The 20,560-nt window shown below is 35.2% G+C and overlaps 1 protein-coding gene across 3 annotated transcripts; it reads left to right on the forward strand.

Annotated features, from left to right (window-relative positions):
- The first annotated feature begins 718 nt into the window (after positions 1 to 718).
- LOC116265818 (D-lactate dehydrogenase [cytochrome], mitochondrial-like) lies at positions 719 to 20,560 on the forward strand. Of its 3 annotated transcripts, XR_007572801.1 has the most exons (19): positions 719 to 1,027; positions 1,194 to 1,287; positions 2,761 to 2,861; positions 3,788 to 3,836; positions 4,573 to 4,665; positions 5,724 to 5,838; positions 6,044 to 6,104; positions 7,532 to 7,568; positions 7,747 to 7,808; positions 7,912 to 8,008; positions 8,942 to 9,016; positions 9,847 to 9,955; positions 13,138 to 13,247; positions 15,648 to 15,710; positions 16,291 to 16,370; positions 16,470 to 16,600; positions 18,467 to 18,510; positions 18,786 to 18,882; positions 18,963 to 20,234. XR_007572801.1 is itself a non-coding variant. In XM_031646767.2 (18 exons), the coding sequence occupies exons 1-18, from the start codon at positions 780 to 782 to the stop codon at positions 20,429 to 20,431; spliced, it is 1,689 nt and encodes a 562-aa protein (XP_031502627.1). In that variant the 5' UTR covers positions 719 to 779; the 3' UTR covers positions 20,432 to 20,560. The 3 variants fall into 3 exon arrangements, 2 of the variants coding, with proteins under 2 accessions (XP_031502627.1, XP_049932655.1); XM_031646767.2 differs by lacking the exons at positions 18,786 to 18,882; positions 18,963 to 20,234 and adding an exon at positions 20,312 to 20,560; XM_050076698.1 differs by lacking the exon at positions 18,963 to 20,234 and having other exon boundaries at positions 18,786 to 18,889.

Genomic DNA, 20,560 nt, shown 5'->3' on the forward strand with positions numbered 1-20,560 from the left:
CGAGCTCGAGCCAAGTCGAGTTCGAGGTTTCATTAGGCAAGTCGAGCTTGAGCTGACTGAACTTGGGCTGACACGGCTGTGTTCACCCCTATTTCATCCACAGGTTAACACTTATATTTGGAAAGCCAGCTATGTTTTCCAAAATTTTTGATAACCAACCTGGTTAAGAAACCAACCTGCAGTTTACATATAGTAAAAAACAGAGAATTAGTCTCAACAGCATGTGGGTTTCAAATTCTAGTGTTGTTTTCTCCATGATACATATTTGCGCTTAGTTACGAAATTTCGTGACTAAGAGTTGAATTTTAATTTTAATATTCGTCTCAATGATCCAGTCAAAACTAACTAGCGATCTCCGTTAAATTCGATAAATCAAAATTTTATATTATTAGATTAAAATCTGAACTTGATGTTCAAATCAACTTTCAATCCAATCAGTATATGGGTCTGAATTTTATCGGATCTTAATTGGATATAAGACTCGAATTCAGATTTATATTGGGAATCAGAACCATTGAATTTTATAATCGCTTTAAGCTAATTTTATAGGGGATAAAATGGAAAACACGGTTTTGGAAAATAACGGAAATAATGGGACGGTTTTGGATGTCGGTAAGGAAGCTACGGACTACCACGGAAAAAAAAAATCAAACCGGGACCGCGTTCGCCACCTATAAAAGCTCTCCCTCCAAGAGAGTGCGATAACTCATCACCTTTCGTCGCTTCTCCACTCGGTATTCAGTGACGTGGCCATTCTCTGTGCTTTTCTCCTTTCTTCCATGGCGTTCCGTTCCTGGTTCTCTCGCTTCAGTCCCTCCCACAGGCACATCGCCCGAGCACTCTCCGCCATCAGCTCCCGTGAACAGTGCTCTTCTCTTTCTGAAACCCTACTTCCCAAGCGAAGCGATCGTCGCTTCCCCTGGCTCGCTGCTCTTCCTATGGCGGTTGCTCTCGCGTCCGGAGCCGCCGCGCTCGACTTCGTATATCGGGATCCGTCCCTCTGCGAGTCTTCGCAAGGGCTTCAACGGTATCGAACTCGCTAGCTTTCCGTTCTGGTATAGTTAGCTTGGATGACCGATTCTTGGTCCAGATTGGATGATCGACATTACTCTATATATATAGTTTTATTTGTTTCTTGCTTCATCTACTTACTTTTTTTTTTCGTCTGAAGAATTTCTTGTGTCGAACCGCAGAGTTGGAGGCAAAGAAAGTGGGAGGGTGGTGGTCGAAGGACATCCTCGGCGTGCGCCGCAGGAGCTCATTGACGAACTGAAGTTGATTTGTGATGTGATTTCATCCTTCTCATCTGTTTCATAACAGTTGGTGTCAGTTTTTATTGGAGTTCTCATATTGTAAGAATTTACAGTTGTTTAATGGTTTTACATAGGAAATTCGTGGTTCGTGTCGGTCTTGATAGCTCTCAATTGTTAGCACCGTCTATCAGGAGTTTTTGGTGTCTAAAAGTTGGATATAACAACTCAAGTACTAAGGAAGGAAAAAATAATCCTATATTGAGGATTGCGGGATGCTCATGTCTTGTGTTACTAATTGTTCTAGCTTGTGATCATTTTAGGTGTGAACTGAACCGGGCTATAGTGTGGGTTGAGATCCACTAACTAAATTAAGGCTGATGAATTAGTTTCGCGCCAAGTTGTTACAGTTGGTCATAGAGCTAATACTTTCACTGTTGCACCTATGGTTTCACGTGTACATACATATGCCTTAAAGAGGGTAGATCGTGTCATCATGTGTGTGATATAGTCTTGTAGTAATCTTATCTTTTTTTTTTTTTTTGCCCATTTTATGTACTACTGACTGCTGATCTTATTAGTTTGTGGCCTTTTCAACTGCGAACTGAAACTAGCTAAGAGACAGGTAGTAATTTACGAAACTAATCACTCGGGTCAGCTTTTGGCCTGAGTCATTACGATTGGTATAACTGTATAAGAGCCAATTTCAACATGCGGACCTGAAGGTCTCATACATGAGGATGTGAAAAGAATTGAGAATAATCTCATATTAACAATTTGAGAAATATTTATGGGTTGAATGCTTGCATGCAATTGTCATGGTTTAAACCCTTCCAGGTTGCAAATTAAAGCCGTTATAGGCGGGTCATGTTGACTAGAATAGATACTCAGGCCAGGTTGCTGAAATTACTATTAGAACCAAGTTACTTGATGTTCTACATGTGCAGACATGGATGCTTGAGAGGGGTGCATTCTAGCATCCCAAATATGTGAGGAAGGATTCAAGAATAGTCCTATGTCTAAGTTTTCAAAGTTGTTTAAGGGTGTGTATACTGGTGTGCTATATTACCAGTTGTTCTCTTTTATAGCCTTTTTGGCATGAACTAAACCTAGCTACAAGAAAGGTTCGGATTCACCAAATCAAGGTGCACATGTCGGGTTTGAGCCAGGTTTTAATGGTATTTCAGCTGTGCTGTGATGGGATCAGGGAAAAACTTTCATTCTCTTAAGGTCAATGTGTCAGTCCTTAATTAAGAAGTTCCAAGTTGATTTTTACTTTCTGTTGCCATTTGCTCGTGCTCGATCACTTTCATATATTTATGAAAATTCTTGGAATCATAAAACTACACGATAGTTTCCATCTTAATTGGCACTTGGCACCTATACCTTTTATGTTATTGCATTTTTTCTGGCTATATCAATTGCAAGGTGCCGGGTTGATGTTTTTGTTTTGCACTAGCTTTTAAGAGATTCCATTCATCATGTTCTTTTTTTTTAATTTTATTATTAGGGTAATTTGACATTGGATTACGAGGAGCGAGATTTTCATGGAAAACCTCAGCATAGTTTTCATAGAGCTGTCAATATTCCTGATGTGGTTGTCTATCCAAGGTGTGGTTCATTTTAAAAAATTCTTTTGCAGTTCTTTCTTCTATTTATTTCCAACTTTTTTGCATTTTTTCCCATGTGGTTGTTGAACATTTGATTGGTCAGGGCCCTGCCTCCGATATCTAGTCAGCTTGGATGCAGATTATCCTTAGCTGGGCCATTGCAGAACAATTGACACCTGTTCAAGGACAGGACTGCAAATTTTGAAACACTCTTAGGCTTTATGTAAAAAAGCATAACATGTATACAAGCTGGGTGGTCTGGGTTGATAACCTGGTGTTTCCAACCTGAATCTGTATTTTCCTATTATTTATTATTATTATTATTATTATTTATGTTTTCTCTTGTTCAATGGCCAGTTCAGTAGTCAGCTTGACACAGCCATTCTTGTCGCTGCATTGAGAAGCATGCCAATATCTTTTTTTGCTCAAACTTCTTGAGAAGAAAATTCAAAAGAGGCTTGTTTTTGATGCAGTGATTAGAGGGTCATCCTACGAAAAGACATGATGAAAGCGAAGGAACAATGAAAAGAAAACAATGACAAAAGAAGAAGCTGAGATGAATAATCACCATCAATGAATAATCCCAAAAGAAGAAAACGTAACCCTTAAATGGGGTCTATAAACAATTATCTTGGATCTCTTAATGGATCCAGGTCCAAATGAAAAAATAACTAAAAAAATGAATGATGACTAATTGGATCCTCTATCCTGTGTCAGTGTTTTTGATATAGTTTGAAGAATTTGTGGCTGTTTGAGAAAAGCAGTATGACATTCATTTGCTGCATTTTGTTATTATCTAGCATTGAAATGTTTTATTGTCCAAGCTTGAAAAGGGTATTGATATTGTGACTTGTTGAGTGTGATAAGTTTTAGCTCTCTGCTGTTTAACTTAGAAAAATTTCTTTTTCCTTTTGTTCTTGTCTGCAGAACTCAAGAAGAGGTCTCAAAGATTGTTAAAGCTTGTAACAAATATAAGGTATATTGTTTTTTCATTGTATTTATGCAGTAGTTATGACTTACCAAACAGTAGAGTTCTTAATTTTCCATGATGGAACACGTGGACATTGATTGTTTCTCCAGCATAAACTTCTGTATAGTAACGTTAAACGAATCATATTGCACTTGCTTTTCTAAGTGAAAGATAGACTATAAACAGCTCACTGATATTTTTTGTCATCTCAAATATAATAAGTGGAAATATAATACGTGGAAATGTATAAATAATTGGTTATCATATTCGTTTTCTAATATAGACAATGTACAGTATTTTAAGGACATAAAAAATCTTGACATTCAGTATTAAATTTGCTGAAGCGGGTGCAAAATCTTGATATATGTAACCTATCATTTCAGACATAAAATTATGTATATAAATATGTATGCTGTTTTTCAGCACAATGGCACAATTATTTGGTGTGATTGTAGGTGTAGATGGATCAGCTAGGAGGTTCCTGGTTGGAAAACTTTGAAGACAGTAGGAAATATCGCCTATTACTTGTATCAGTCACTTTTGCTGCAGCAAGTTTCTTTGTAGGAACCATGCATATTAACTGTCTGTAAGTGTCAAGGATGTTTGTATAGGAGATAATGTATAAGCTACTTATCTATTTGATAGTTTGATGTTTTTGTTCCCTCTATGAATGATGATGTTGCACACTATTTTCCCTTTTTTTCGGATACAAATTTCAGATTTACTCATTTTTCTTTGTTAGGTTCCAATTGTACCGTATGGTGGTGCTACATCAATTGAGGGTCATACATTGTCTCCATTTGGAGGTGTTTGCATTGACATGGCAATGATGAAGGTTTGTCCAGCCAATTTATTTTCTCAAGTTTTCAAGTCATTGCTGTGTTACTTCGCTAATAGCTGACCAAGCTGGTCAGTTTAGGCTGTTCAAACTGAAATTCAAGAGTTTAGTGTCTTGCTTTGAAGTCAAAGATAGCTCCCCAGACCATCTTGGTGGAAAAAGGGATGAACCCAGTGGTTCTACCTCCATGAAGGGAGGTCGAGGTGATCAACCTATCCATAACTGTCCTCCATGAGTAGTTTCTTGTGCTATCAAGAATGGAAAGGAAAATATATTCCTCCTTAGTTACATGCTTGATTCTAGCCTTCACTTGCACTGGCTTCTCTTTCTTTACATGATTGGTTCTAGTATTCACTTGCATCGACTCATTTTAACTTCCGATAACCTTTTCCACTTTTAAAAGTTCTAAATATAATTCTAGCAAGATCTTTGAGCCTGCTATTCTATTCCTAGTGATGTCAATTCAAGTAAGATGTTTGAAATATCTAGAGATCCAGGAAAGCATGCAAATTGGAAAAACTAATTTTTTGTTCCTGTATTTGATTCTTAGATACTAGAGCATATTTTGAATACATAGACAATGTTTTTTAAAGGATGAGGAAGTCGCCTAGATCACCACAAGACATTTTTCTTCATCACCCTGAAACAATTTTCTGTTTGTTAGTTGGTGTGGTCAGCTTTGAAGTAGTAGATATACAAGTATTTTTTTGGTAAAATAAATGTACAAGTATTTTATTTGAAAAAATAAGGAAAACAATATGATTTGGCACATCATTTTTTTTTCACATATATTAAGAAGCTAAGGTGTATAAAAGTTCAATCTCAAATTCAAACTCGATCAAATTCAAAACCTGAATGGGTTGAACTCTTCTAATTAGTGGCATGTTCGAAATGAAACTAATGATTGTCAGTGATGAATTTAATAAGACACTTTTTTCTGGTTCTTTTGCTCTTAAGTGCTTTTAACTCCTTGGAATTGCAATGTGGCGAATGAAAGTTATTTATTTTATGCCTGTTGAAGACAGTAACTGGTTTTGTGTTTTAAACTTTTACAGAAAATCAAATCATTACATGTTGAGGACATGGATGTTGTTGTTGAGCCTGGTATTGGGTGGATGGAACTGAATGAATTTTTGAAACCATATGGACTTTTCTTCCCACTCGATCCAGGTGAGGTCTTTTGGTTACTCAAGGTATCTGTATATCACGTGTTTCTGTTGATATGTTGGCCTACTTTATGAACATAAACCCCTACCTTTTAGTGTTTTATATTTTGGTACTTCTAATTGTCAACATCTGATTGTAACTTGAGTGGAACTAGTTCCTTGTGATTGCGTTCTGCAACACTTCCTTATTTAGTTCTTTGCTTGACCAGGACCAGGAGCTTCAATTGGAGGCATGTGTGCTACTCGTTGTTCTGGGTCCTTGGCAGTAAGGTTTATTTTTTCTATTTTCTTCTCCAGAGCACTGCCACAAACATCGCAATATTTTTAAAGATATCACAATATTAATGACAAAAAATGAAAAAATCACGTTTTTAGAGAAGGTGGAAATAAAATTATCACGTTTCTTTCATGTTTTTCTTTGCTTTTCTCTTTTTTAACATTAATATGATCATGGATTCACATTTAAAATTAAACTTTAAACCACATTATTTATCATAATTTTTATCATCATTAAAAGTTAAAAATTATTTTTATCACTTTATCTAGTTTTTTATGTCCTTTTATTAGTTTCATGTCTATTTTAACTTTACATAATTTTTAGAAAATTTTTCATCTTTTAAAAATTTTCCAAGACTTTCCTGTGAAAGCAACTTTCCTAAAAAAATACCCAAAAAAACCTTGCTGTTAACAATCCAAGAATGCTATTTGTGGCAATTATTCAGAAGCATGATACTGTAATAAACATTTGAATATGCTTTCAGTATTCCTCATTATCATACTTGATGTAACTGTTGGAATGTCCTTGCCTGTGTGACACATGTGATGCAGTAAACCATGTGAGGGGGGGATGGCTAGCAAGAATGCATAGTTTTGAGATGCTTATGTTTTTGGAACATGCTTAATTGATAAGTTATAAAGCTTTTGAATAGAATTTCTAGGTCTGTTTGCTTCTTCTTGACTTCCAGGTATATATCTGCAATAACTGCAGTTTATGAAATCTGGAGAGTTATCTATTTTTCTTGTGTCACAGGAGGGCAGATTAGTCCATGGGACTTGCATTAGAAACTAGGTAGCTTTTCAGTCAAAATAATTGGGACCTTTTTTTGTCTTATCAGCACATGGTCATAGGGTGTTTTGAGTTCAGATTTGGACTCAGTTAAGGTATGAATATCTAGTTATGATGGAAACAATTGGTCCTGACCTTAAGTCTGATTCAATGCATGGGTATGTTATCTCTGGTGCTTTATTACATGATACATTTAAAATGTGCAGTTGTAGGGGTGTCGTGTTTAATGATATCCATCTGGGTGATATGTAGCACATAAGCATCTTGATTAATCCAGGTTAGAAGCAAAATCTGACTCCTAATTAGGTTGGGTTCTGTTACACTAAGCTGATTTTGAGAGATTAATGAATGAGGCAGTTTTTGTTGGGGATGGATTTCCCAATCTTAAATATTTGGTATCCCCTTGTGCTTTACTAAAATTTGGATAATATTTCTGTCGACAGTTGCATCTCAAGTTATGCATACCCAACACTTGCGTTTTAAGAATTTAGCAACATATTAGAAATACACGCAAAAGATGGAGGAACCAAACCTGTGATTATGACTTACTTTTTTGTCGCCTTTAAATATGAATGCGTTAACTTTTGTTCCCTTTTCCATTGAAGTTTATGATCTAGTTTTCAGTTTGTAGGTATGGGACAATGCGAGATAATGTCATCAATCTTCAGGTTTGTAATCTGTCACCAATTCTCCGGACTTATCATTTACTATTGTCAACATGTTTCTACAAATGGTTTGGTGTTATATTTTGAAGTTTTGAACTCCAAGCCAGTCTTTAGTTTGTATATTATGTGGCTGTTTTTGTTTTCTCTGACACAGCTTTCTTACTTTGATTTCTTTAAACAGGTTGTTCTAGCAAATGGCGATGTTGTTAAGACTGCATCGCGTGCTCGAAAGAGTGCTGCCGGGTATTTATGTTATGCTCTTCTTGATCGGTGAATCTCTTTAAAATAAGTATGTCTTTATTTAATATGGATGTGAGTGCACCTTGGGGCGGTCTCCTGTTTGCAGCTATGACTTAACAAGGTTGCTGATTGGAAGTGAAGGCACCTTGGGTGTAATCACCGAGGTGACCCTGAGACTGCAAAAGCTCCCTGCATATTCTGTGGTATTATTTTTTCCTTTGCCTAATAATGAGCCCAGACTGTGGAGTCCTTTCCAATTGATATTGGCCTTGAAGTTTTTTTGAATATAAGTTTGTATTTTGATAGTCGTTCTTCATCAACTTCTTTTGCCTGTTCTCCCTCTGTTTTCGTAAGATGTGCCTTTACATTGCACACTTCATATAACATGCATATGTACATACCTGTATGTATGAGTACATCTAAGAGAGATTCTGGGGGAAGTTTCTATAGAGGGATATTTAATCTTTTGTAATTGAAAAAGAGAAAGTGACCTGGCAACATATTGAATATGCTAAATGATAACCAATACAATGGTTCTAAAGCTGGAAAAATAAATTACTTGAGCTTAGTTGATATCTAACAGGGTGTCAGGCTAATAAATGAATGTTTGATCAATCATCATCTCTTGACAGCTTTTTCTTGTCTCTTGCTCTCCTACATCATCAATAATATGTTGCTTCTTTTCAGATTTAAACAAAGTTTGTTGATTTTCTTGAATAAACTTCTAAATTACCTTTGCGGTTCCTGGTTATGATGTTTTTTGCCTTTTTCATTGATTTCATCATCCAAATATTTGATACATCTAGCATTTGATGTCTTGATTCTTGCGTCTGGGCATTCTGTTGCAACACAAATACCCAGTGAATATGTTTTCCCAGATTGATTGTAATTATGAAAGAATTGCTGCTTAGAAAAACTTCTAAAATGTGGAAATCTGGATGCTCAAACTTTTACTGCATAAATCTTAAATTATTTAGTCAACTTCATTTTGAATGGTAAAACATTTAATCTCTTAAATACAGTTAATGGATTTTTTATTTCCGACAGTCTAAGTTTTTGACCTTTTTTGCAGCTCTAATTAAATTTTGCCTTGCTGAATACCCAATTACTTGCATATGATAATGTGAAGTGAACAGGTTGCAATGTGCCATTTCCCAACAATCAAGGATGCGGCTGATGTTGCAATTGCCACCATGCTATCAGGAATACAGGTTTGGACACATGTTCTTTACTCTTTAATTGCTTTATTTGAGAATCAAACTATTCTTACTTCTCAACTAATTAGAGTATAATTCATTACATTTAGTGAAACTGGACAACTATGAAGGTTAGGCCTTTCCTGAAATGCTTATTTTGTATCTGGCAGACATTGTAAATGTTTTTAAGGCAGTACACAGTTCACACACACACATGAGAAACAATAGGGTGATTATTTTTTTATAATTGTAAGTTTTCTGTTAAGTAAACCTTATAAAATATGTATGTGCATTTTTTAGTATAAAACTTTTAGATGATGAAGCTGACATAAATATGGGGACCTTGAGACCTTGAAAGTTGGTGGCTTATATTGTGCCAATATTCAAAAGTTGAAGATTCATGTTTTCATGTCTGAAGAATATGATCTAAGGCACCACAAGATCTGACTGTAGTAATACAGTCTCTAGCTATTGTTTTCATGATATGGAAATAGCCAAGTGGGTTATTCTGTGAGCACCGTAAAGTTACATTATGCATGTGTATATGGGTGCACGCATTTGTGAGTGTGTGTGGAGTCTGACCATATAGATATGTTTAGAATGATTTGATTACCATTTTTAGCTGGTTGGTAGACTTGCCATCATTGTTCATATCGTTTGTTATGTTCTTGTGGGGTTTATCAAGGTGGACATGATGTCACATAGAGGCAATAAATAGTTGTTTGTTTTTTGGTATTCACACTCTTATATTTTTTTTCTTGATATTTGTATATTCATTTTTTCAGCAGTAAATTAGTAATTAGTCTCTTGATGATCATGTGCTATTGCCTTGTCTGTTTATCTAGGTTTCAAGGGTGGAACTCTTGGATGAGGTTCAGGTAAAGGCAATCAATTTTGCCAATGGAAAGAACTTGCCAGAGGCCCCCACTTTGATGTTTGAATTTGTAGGCACTGGTGAGTATACTTTAGCTTAATTATTCACGTTTTCAATATATCTTAACCATTTTCGTCATAAATTTTCACTTTTTTTACATTTATTGATGTCACTTCCAGGTGCCATCTACGTGGTCACCCCACCTTGGCACCATCTAATCCACCTGGGCTCTGTAGGCATAAATCTAGTCCCCAGGATGGCCAAAGATCTTATACTGACCATTAGGAAGCTTAGATTTTTTCCTCTTTTTTTCTACTTTAATGTTTCAAAAGCTAGGTTAGTGTTCTAATTATATTGGATTTCTTGCAGTTGTTTTAAATTCTTTGGGCTAATTCTACAACTTTCATGCTAATGAATGTTTACACTTAATTTTGGGTGTCAACTAAGCCAATAGGCCCTGCCTCGGCACTGACTAAGCCTTTTAGGGTGTCTCCTTTCTGACAGTGATTAAAGTTCCTCATTCTAATCCCCGCAGGAAAACAATAGGAATGCACAAAAACAAGAGGAAGGCACAAAAATTGAAGGGAAACTCAATAACAGTAATGAATTAAGGTTTCTTGCTCAACAATTAGTCCAAAAACAAAAGAAAATATGCTTAAACCCTAGATTCGAATTGGATTTCAGACCCACTAAACAAAATGGTCAAAATCCTAAAGAATATCAATACCAAATCCAAAGCCTAAATGGATCCGAATAAGGGGCCCAGCCCAGTAATTCTACACACAGGCCCACTAATGCTACACTGCGTCAATCTCCACAGGTTGAAACATTCGGCTCCTGACAAATGAGGTAATGCTGCTGTGATGTAGATGAGGCACAATAGAATGACGGTCCTTTGGACTGCCTTGAGTAGGTGCACAGATGTCACCGACTCACTGAGATAGGATTGAAGCCGAACCCATTGCTAGGGATGTTTTCCATACTTAATCTTAAAAATTTATCCAAGCAAAATGTTTTCCAAAATGTTATGATCAACTACAAATAAAGTAAAAATTTTTATCACCAAATTATTTTCCATCATAAATTTTCATGCTCCCCACCTTCACTTCAGAAGTATGTTGGAACTCCTATTTCTCAGTTTGCTTCTATCCAGAAGGACTTCTGCTTATATTTCTTTGGGCAGCAATGTTCTAAGCTCATTTCATTTTCCTTCTCTCTTGCCATGTTTTTTCCCCCATCCAAATCTTTCATTTGACTGGTATTCTAAGATCTCCTTGTGCTAATATTCTTTCAGATCTTAATGTATTTATGAACTATCCTAATGTATGAATATCACTCACTCAGAAATACTGTTCTCGAGTTTTTGTCATGAGGTTTCCTCTGGTATCTTTGGGTGAAGGTAGATTTGGGGGGAATCTCAAGAAAATCTAAGGAAATCACAAAAAGTGGATAAAAAAAGGAAGTGAAAAATTCAAGAGAAGACATAAAAGAAAACAAGAACAATGTCCAAATGACTGATAGATTTACAAGCACCATCTAGCAAAATAACAACTAGCAAGCCGCATGAGAAGTTTAAGTTTCAACTGCAAAAGTTTCAAGCCTTCGAGACTTCAACGATATAGTTGTAAAAATGAATCTCTTATAAGTCATCATTCCTGCTCCCAACTCTGAGAAAAAGAAAAAAGATCAATATTCTACTAAACACATATTGGATCTGGAATTAGTCATGATTTAGATGTGCACGTGGTGTACATAGGATTCCTGTGTGAATGTGATTGCAATACTGCTCTCACAATTAGGGGCATTATCTAAGTGGCCTGGATATGGCAAAATGGCCATCCATGTTAGCACGCTGATGCATGGATGCTGATACTGAGACCCACTTGGAAATATTTTTAAAAAAATGCATACTAGTTTTTGCATTTTTCATATTAATTTTAAAGTTTTGAATATTATTTTTGCATATTAATTCTCCAAAACGTATTTTTTTTATTATGTGTTAATTTTGCATATTTTTTGTAGAATTTTGCACATACACATGCACACATATATATTTGTATCATAGTCACAAATAACATTTCAAAGTTTTAAACGGCGAGGTTTTTCTCGGGTATAATATTGCGAGCTTCAAAAAAACGGGAAAAAATTGGAAAAAATATGGTAATTTTTTTTTTAAAATAACAATGGGAGAAAAATAAAATAAGTTTGAAACTAATAACACAATCATCAAAAGATAAGTAGATTTCCAACAAATAAAAAATCCAAAATGAAAAAAAAAACTGTTTGGCTTTAAAAAAATGAAAAAACGCGAAAAAATGTGTTTTTTTCGTTTTTTAATGTTTAAAAAAATGCATTTTTTAAAAAGTTTTAAACGCAATTTAATTTATCACATTTTTTAAAAAAGAAAATGCATTTTTTGTGTTCTTGATTTGTATATATACATTGCCATATCCCCATATCCATACACGCCCCCCATACCGGTACATGTACCATATCAGTATCCATGTGACTTAGGGCATTATTGTCTCATAGTTTGTTTCATAACAAATATATACTTAAACAAAATTAGTTTTACATCTTCGAAATTGGAGTCATGACTCTTGTGCACACCTTTGACTTCTTTCTCCTTACTTTTCTGCAAACATAAATTGTGTTAGCCGTTCTTCCCAAATCTAACATGGTGTCAGTGCCAAGTTACATTTTTAAGGTTGTGATTTTATCCATATGGTATATATACATATATTTGTGTGTGTGTAATTTATTGGCTAAAGTTGCCACCAGCTGTTACAGACAAATGGTGCTCAAATTAACAGATTTGATAATGAACAATGATTAATATCTTGGTCAAACAATCCAAGAAATACTACAAGATGGTTTTATTGTTTCATTTATTTTGGGCAGTGACATGTTCTTTTTGTCATTGGGTTCAAACCATGTGAAGTGACCACCATTCTTGAAGCCATCACCTCCAAATTGTATGCCATCTATTTGTTGGTGCTAATATGGAAAAGTCAAGCTATCGTACAGTACTAAAGAAAACACATGAACATGGCACATCACTTTTTCCTAGGAACCAAGTGCGAGCATGTTAAGCAACATCTGTATGAAATTGGGTGAAAAGATTTGTTTCCTTGGTTGTTGATGCGTTTTCTTTATTTGCAAGAATTATTTTTAGCTTATTCAAGAAACTGTTTTGGGTATCATTGTCAGCTAAGCATTGCTTATTCTCATTGATATACTTGTCTTGTCTAAATATTTTCAGAAGCATATTCACGTGAACAGACACTGTTAGTCCAGAAGGTCGTTGCAAAGCACAACGGCTCTAATTTTGTTTATGTGGAAGATCCAGAGGCTAAAAAAGAACTGTGGCGGGTGAGTTTGTTACTTAAGTACTTTAACTCTTGGAACATAATCACATTCAGAAGAGAAATGTTTTATCAATGCTGACCTCATTTTATAATTATATTGTCTGTTTTGAATGCCAAACATCTACTGCCCTCCCTTGAGACATAAAGATGCCTCAGGAGATGGCACTGATAATTTATAGGGGTCATTTTTGGTTTTATAATGACTAAGGAGCTAGCAAAATGTGCTTTGAAAGAGGAGGGAAAATTAATTCTCTTTGTGGTGAATACCATAGTAAGAAGCAACATGATTAGAATCAACACAGGTACAAAAAGTGTACAACTATAAATAGTAAGCTGGCAATTAAAGAGGACGTGGATAATAATATAAAGGGAAATATCCTAAGTGCACATGCATACAGAGGCTTGTAGTATGAAGATCTGTTCAGAACTGTGTCACATGGATGCTGCTGCAGATATGGGATATACGATTTTTATGAAACATTACAATGTGACTTCTATATAAAGAGGTAGAATGCAGGAGTCAAAGTGGAGAGTCGATGTGATAAAGGTGTAGAACTTAAGATTGCTATGGAGTTCTGTTGTTGTGTCCAATTTCATGCAATAAATGTTGATTTTTTCCACCAATGGAAAGTGGCACCAGGATCTCATACATAGTAGACATTTTTGAGTCTAAAATATTTTGATAAGCACCGCACCACCATGGAAATGGTATTTAGGAAAATGAAAGGGGCATTCCACCAGTCGCTCAACTGATAATACTTAATTTCAGGTTTGTCTGCATGAAGTTTCCTTTCTCTCTCATCTCATTAATGGGTTTTCCATTGTTATTGTCAATGTTCCTTATGAAATTGCACTGATCGTTTTCACTTAGCTGCGTTTGATTGCCCTGGCTCTTAGATTTGAGGTGATTTGAGATCCTTGGTTCTAAGATTCTAGGATTTCAGTTCAAGGGTAGATTTGAAATTCCTAGTTTGAAAGCAACAATCAACTCCAACCCCCTCAATATTGCTGAGCCCCAAAATTGGTGGGAAGTATCTCAGGTGGCATGGCTATATCAACCTCCTTTCAGCCAATACTTCCCATGCACGAAGTCCGAAAACTGCACCCCCTTCCCCATAGATTTTACATGATTCTTGGATTGCAAAACCATGAATCTTACATCCATGGTTTGTTAAAACTTTGGATTTCACATCAGATCTATTCCTCCAATCTTAAATCCAATGCTAACAAACCCTTAGACAGTCATGCATATACGTTACTTAAGATTCTGAAAAGGAATTGAGAACCATTTTATTGGGTAACTGAAGTTAAATCGTTTTGTAATGGCACATATGCTTCTGGTAAGGTCAATTAAGTTACCAGTATCAATATGGCAGATCTATCTTTTCATCCCTAATCTGTGCTTCATATGAATCATTTCACTAATACGTTATTTATCATGATTACATTATTAGACTTACATCCTTTAAGTTCTAGTCTGTGACATCTATCTGGAGCAATCCTTTTCAAAATATTTGAAAAAAAATCAATTTGTTACGGAAATGTAGCATCATGTGCATTTTTGCGTGTATGTTTTATGTTATATGCCTACATGTTAATGGTGGTATCTCTATGTTGAAAGCAAAAAGAGACTCAAGCCTTGGCATCTAACAGTCTATGATGAGAGTTGGCACTATCTAGTTCACTAGGACATATGAAAATCCTTATTAAGGCTGTAAAAAAGAGTTAATCGAGCAAGGAGTTGCATCACATAAGTTAATAATTTTATTTCCTCAGTCGTTGACTATATATAAGAATCCTGTTATGTACTCTTCCTTCTAAAACCCCAATGTCAAATAATTAAATTTGTGAACCATCTTGATTCTTGTTTATGGAACTTGTAACTACCTAAAGTAATGACTAATGAGTTATCGCGATGTTACACTGTTGGATGTAGATTGAGACTTTATGTGAAAACAAGCTATAGTATTAATAGTAAGATTGACAGAAATGAGCTCTGCTTGAGAACTTAAATTCTTAATGTGTAAAAGTCATCATTGTTATAAATGTGAATAATAAAATAATTATCAGCACATTCAGTAGCCTGCAACATGTTGGTCATATGCTGAGTCAGGTTATGTCACTTAAATACTAGATCTAGAAGACTAGTATGGCGTCTCCATGTAATGGCTAACCAAATATAGTTTCTACTTTCTATGTCATTATGAAGCTGTGTTTGCCTCTTGGTGGTACATGCATATGATTGTTGGACTATCTTCCCTTTACCAGTTTATCTATTACTAATTTGATGAATGCTTCTATTTTTTAGTTATTCTCCAGAGATAATTTGTGAGCGGAATTTCTGTTCATCCTTGCTTTGAGTTTGAATGTATTTGTGCTTTGGCTAACTCTTTCTTGCTTGTAGATAAGAAAAGAGGCACTCTGGGCATGCTTGGCAATGCGACCTGATTATGAGGCAATGACCACTGTGAGTTTAAATTCTGAACTTTGTAATAATTAAAATAAAGGTCACTCATGTTACTGTGATCAATTTGACTTTATTAGCCATGCTTTTGTATGAGTATTTTGAAAAAGGTAAAAAATGGTAGGGTTGACAAGCACTCTCAAGAATGCTTCCGTAGTTCAACATTCATGCAGATGCCATTTGTCATGATACAAATTTAGGCTAAAAGGTCCAATGAACATATAACTTGTCTTGTTGAAGAGGCAATACTGAAGAAGATTGATGCCTTTCATCCACATTTTCATGTTATCTGAATGCATTAGATACCACTTGGCTAATTATCTATGAAATTATCAGTATGTGGTTCTAATGGCATGTTTTACAGTTTTATCAGTTTCTTCTAGTATTGTAATTCCACATTGACTGAAAGGGAGCTTCATGTAGTCCTTTCACTTGTAGCATAACTTTATATATTCAAATTTATCATCCATAAAATTTGCAGCTACCACCTCATTTTCTCCTTTCACTTTGAAACACATGTATGGTACATTTTTGTAGATTGTCTGATAGATTAAAATAAATGATGTTTTTTTTTTTTTTGCAGGATGTTTGTGTTCCTTTGTCACGTCTTGCTGAATGCATTTCGAGATCAAAAGTTGAACTTGATGCCTCTCCACTGCTCTGGTATGTGCTGCTACTCAGGGATGAGGATCTCATGCAAGTTCAGTAAAGTGAATCCATTCACATCTGCATGTTAACACCTGCATCTTCTGCTTCCATCAGCATGGTAATTGCTCATGCGGGTGATGGAAACTTCCATACAGTGATCTTGTTTGATCCGAAGAATGAAGAGCACCGTCAGGAAGCAGAAAGGCTGAGCCACTTTATGGTTCACACCGCATTATCCATGGAAGGTATTGAATTAAAAAATATAAAATAATGAGTGAGCAAAGTTTTTAGGTTTGCCTATCAAAATACAATTGAATAAAGAATTAGATGGTGCTCTTTGATTGATTACTGTTTAGTGTTACTGGTGCTTTCCAGTAAAGGAATCAGACATATAGTTTGTTATGTTCAGTTCTAATTTGTTCTGCTGCATAAGGATTGCCTCCTCTAATTTTGGCAGAGTGATTCTGTGAAAATTACTCCTTTGGATATGTTTGGTACCTAAAATAATTATCCATGAAGGATCTGTTTTTCTTTCTTGAGAAAATTTGACTCCTTTAACAATCGAAATTGCTCAAGCTCATTCTGGATACTTTCAGTACCTAAATTTTTTTTTCCATGAAGGGTCTGTTTTTCTTTCTTGCTGAAGTTTGTCTCCATCAATTTTATAGTCTAAGTTCTTCAAGGTCATTATGTCTGTACAAATTTTGCAAGTAATTATTGTCATATATGCTGAAGTTGCTTTTGTGGAAATTGCAACATTGATCTTGCTTTGTCGGACAGTCTTTTCAAAATCAAAACTAGAGTATGTATTTCTTCTATATGATAAAACTGGTATGATTTATCTTGACTATTCATGTCACTGTCTTAAGCATGAATGATACAGAACAATCTACAAATTCATCCTGATTGAATACAGTGAGGTAAAGCATTTTTCAATTAGATCAGTCAATAAAAAGCAGAAACTGAAAGGAGATGCATAAGAACTTTAAGATATTCTGGTTAACTGCACCACATACAGAAGGATACACTTAAATGTATGTGAACATTGCATTTTAAATAGGAGTATTTGGGTAAGCTTCTGGAGCATAGGTTTCCCAGAGTTCTTTCTCAACTACAGTATTCTGTAATATCTTGGGACTCTTCATTGCTAAAAAGATGCAGCTTTAACAGTTTAACCTCCAACCTGAGTTTCTATTTTGACTTGAAGAATCTTTTGCTTGCAACATGCCTTCCTACCGAAACAAAACACTCCCATAAGTTGACATTTATTGCATGAGACATGGAAAATATCTATGCAGTAGGAAGCATATGTTGTCAGTTATTTGACTTTTCATTAGTTTAACCTAAACATTAGAGTATGCATTGTCACATATTTCATGTTTTTTTGGAAAAACGATACTAACGTTAAAAAAAGCAAAAAAGAAAAAGGTGGGTTGTGAAAAAAGGTAAAAATTAATTAATGGACTTTTATAGTGTCTTTTCCAACCTTTTCCCAAATTTTTCAAATTTTTCTTTTTTTTTGACATTAATATCATTGCTGATTAAATTTTAAACTTAAACTAAATTCTTTATCATCATTAAACATTATTTTTATCATCTTATCTAGTTATATTTTTGTGCCTTTTTATTAGTTTCTCTTTTTTTTTACTTTTACCTATTTTTATTATCTTTTTATTTAAAAAAAATGCTGAGATTTTCCTAGAAAAACAACTTTTCCAGAAGATGTCCCAAAAAAAAAAACAATCACCTTTAAAGATCTAAGAATGATATTTGTGGCAATGGAATATATTACTTGTTCCAACCTTTTGTTTGCATTTTTTTTATCTATATATCTATTGAACACGTCTGTGACATGCATTTCTTTTTCTTCCCTTTCGTCATCTATTGGAAGATTATTCTTTTCTTATTAGACTGAAGCTGAAGTAATAATAAGGGACTATTTATTTGTTATGAATTCTAATCTCTTTTTTTTCATGCCTTATTTCAAGAAAGGACTATTTCCCTTACTTTTGTATTTTGTTCTTATTTGTAGCCCTATCATTTTCACGCTGCCTGCCTGTTTGTCATGCACTCTAAGTTTTAGTTTTTTTTTCATGCGTTATTTTAAGCAGGGACCTGTACAGGAGAACATGGCGTTGGTACTGGGAAAATGAAGGTACCTCCTGCAGCTTTACTGTGAAATATGAAATATTTTTCATTGCAATATGTGCTTATTCACGTCACCCTTTTTCATTATATTATTTGCTTACTTGATGCTTGGACATGTTTGGTAAAGATGCCTGCTTCTTCTGAGAGCTGCTTTTCTGGCACTGATTAGCTTATGTAGCTTTATTATTGTTGGACTCCCAGTATATCTGAAGTTCTGAATATTGGTCCCTCTTTTAAAAGAGTATCGTAATGATAAATTTACATCTGCAAAACCTGATGCAGCTAATTATCTGCACAACTTTAAAACATACATGAGAGGAAATAATGGCTGATATGCTCTTGGTAATATGACTAGCACTGTGCAGGCAGTGCAAGAAAGGTCCGTTGCATGCTTTTATGCTCTTTCAAATTCAAATTTCTGTGTTTGAGAAATATTCTACGAAGGGATATTGGTGACAGGTCATCATGGAGTGTATGCTGGAAATCTTTGGGCATTTGAAGCATAGGAATGATGCTGCCAAGGAGTGTTTTCTAAGGGCATGAAGCCCCAGCTACACAAACAAAAACGTGGATCATTGGTTTCCAAATAAAGTTGCAAACTATTCTGCAAGTGATGAATGGGTTTCAAATAAAGTTAAAGATATCATCTTCAGAAGTAATTAATTGGTTTTCGTAGAGTAACATATCGGAGCATTTGGATCTGCAATAGAGATGACATGTTTCATGTAGGCTTGATACATATGTAGAAATGCCTTTTTGTTTTTATGCAAGGAAACCACATTCAGATAGTGAGGCTTAGTTGCATTTCCGGCATGGCTAATGCTCTTTCTCCGAGGGATTATACATTCTTTGGCTTGTGCAGACTCATAGAAAGTGGCTCCTGTGGGTTTTGAATTCTTAACTGTTTTCTTCACAGTCAAATCCCGACCCGCTACAACTCCCTGGAGGAGTAACTACGTACTACTTAGATACAGAGTATGACACTGTAGTTTGTACAGCTGTCTAACTGATAATGGAATAAGAACCCCATGCTATCCCTGGCGTAATTGTGAGAGCTGATAATGATATTTTCACTGCTGCAGATTCTGTTTGAAGTTGATGGCTCCAACCTTCATGGGTCATCTATTGTAAGTTATGCATGTAGAAGTATTGTAAACGGCGGTGTGTATCAGGCCTTATTGGCCAGTACGTATCATTTTGCCCGTGGGTCGCAATGTGATGAGGCCTGATATGGTCCTATCATTTATCGGCCGATACAAACCCAATAAGTGCTTTATCAGCCCATATCTGAAATCTGGCAGTGTTTTTTATTGTTAGTTTTTATGATTTTTTTTGGAAAATACATTTAAAAAAATAAGAAAAAGTATTATGTTAATGATGGCCAATACAATCGGATATGCCATACCATTCAGTCTCCCGATACAATTTTACGACATTAGTTTTTAGCATTCATAGTTTTCTACATCTGGTTCTGCATTGCTTAGAGATGCAAAGTTTGATTAATACGTAATACAATTAATCTTGGGTTCATGCTCTTCATTCATATCCAAATAAAAACGTGGTCTCCATCTGTTGTGCATCTAATTTCATGTTCATGCTTTTCATGGAACTAATTTCGTGTTCAATGTTCATGCTTTTCATGCAAATTTAAGTAACTCACAGGTAGGCTTGTGACTTCGCAAGATAATTTGCTGCCTTGAAACTTGAAACTTGCTTGTTTCTTCGATCTTTTTTTTTTTGCAAAAGTGCAAAACTCTTCTTCTATGTTTTATCCGGTCTAGTAAATCTGGTGCAACTTTTTATTTCAGTATCTTGAGGAAGAACTGGGCGTAGAGGCACTGAGGACCATGAAAAAGATAAAGGCTGCTTTGGACCCCAACGACATCATGAACCCTGGAAAGGTCATCCCTCCTCACGTTTGTTTTTAGACAAAATATCTTGTTGTAACTTTTTTTCTTTGAGTATGAAATAAAGAAACTGGGAAACGATTATTTGTTCATGCAAAACTAATCTCCTTTCGAAAACAAGTTCAGGGGAAAGTATCCCTGTTTCATTCA

The sequence above is a fragment of the Nymphaea colorata genome, chromosome 1, assembly GCF_008831285.2.
Source record: "Nymphaea colorata isolate Beijing-Zhang1983 chromosome 1, ASM883128v2, whole genome shotgun sequence".
Lineage (NCBI taxonomy): Eukaryota > Viridiplantae > Streptophyta > Magnoliopsida > Nymphaeales > Nymphaeaceae > Nymphaea > Nymphaea colorata.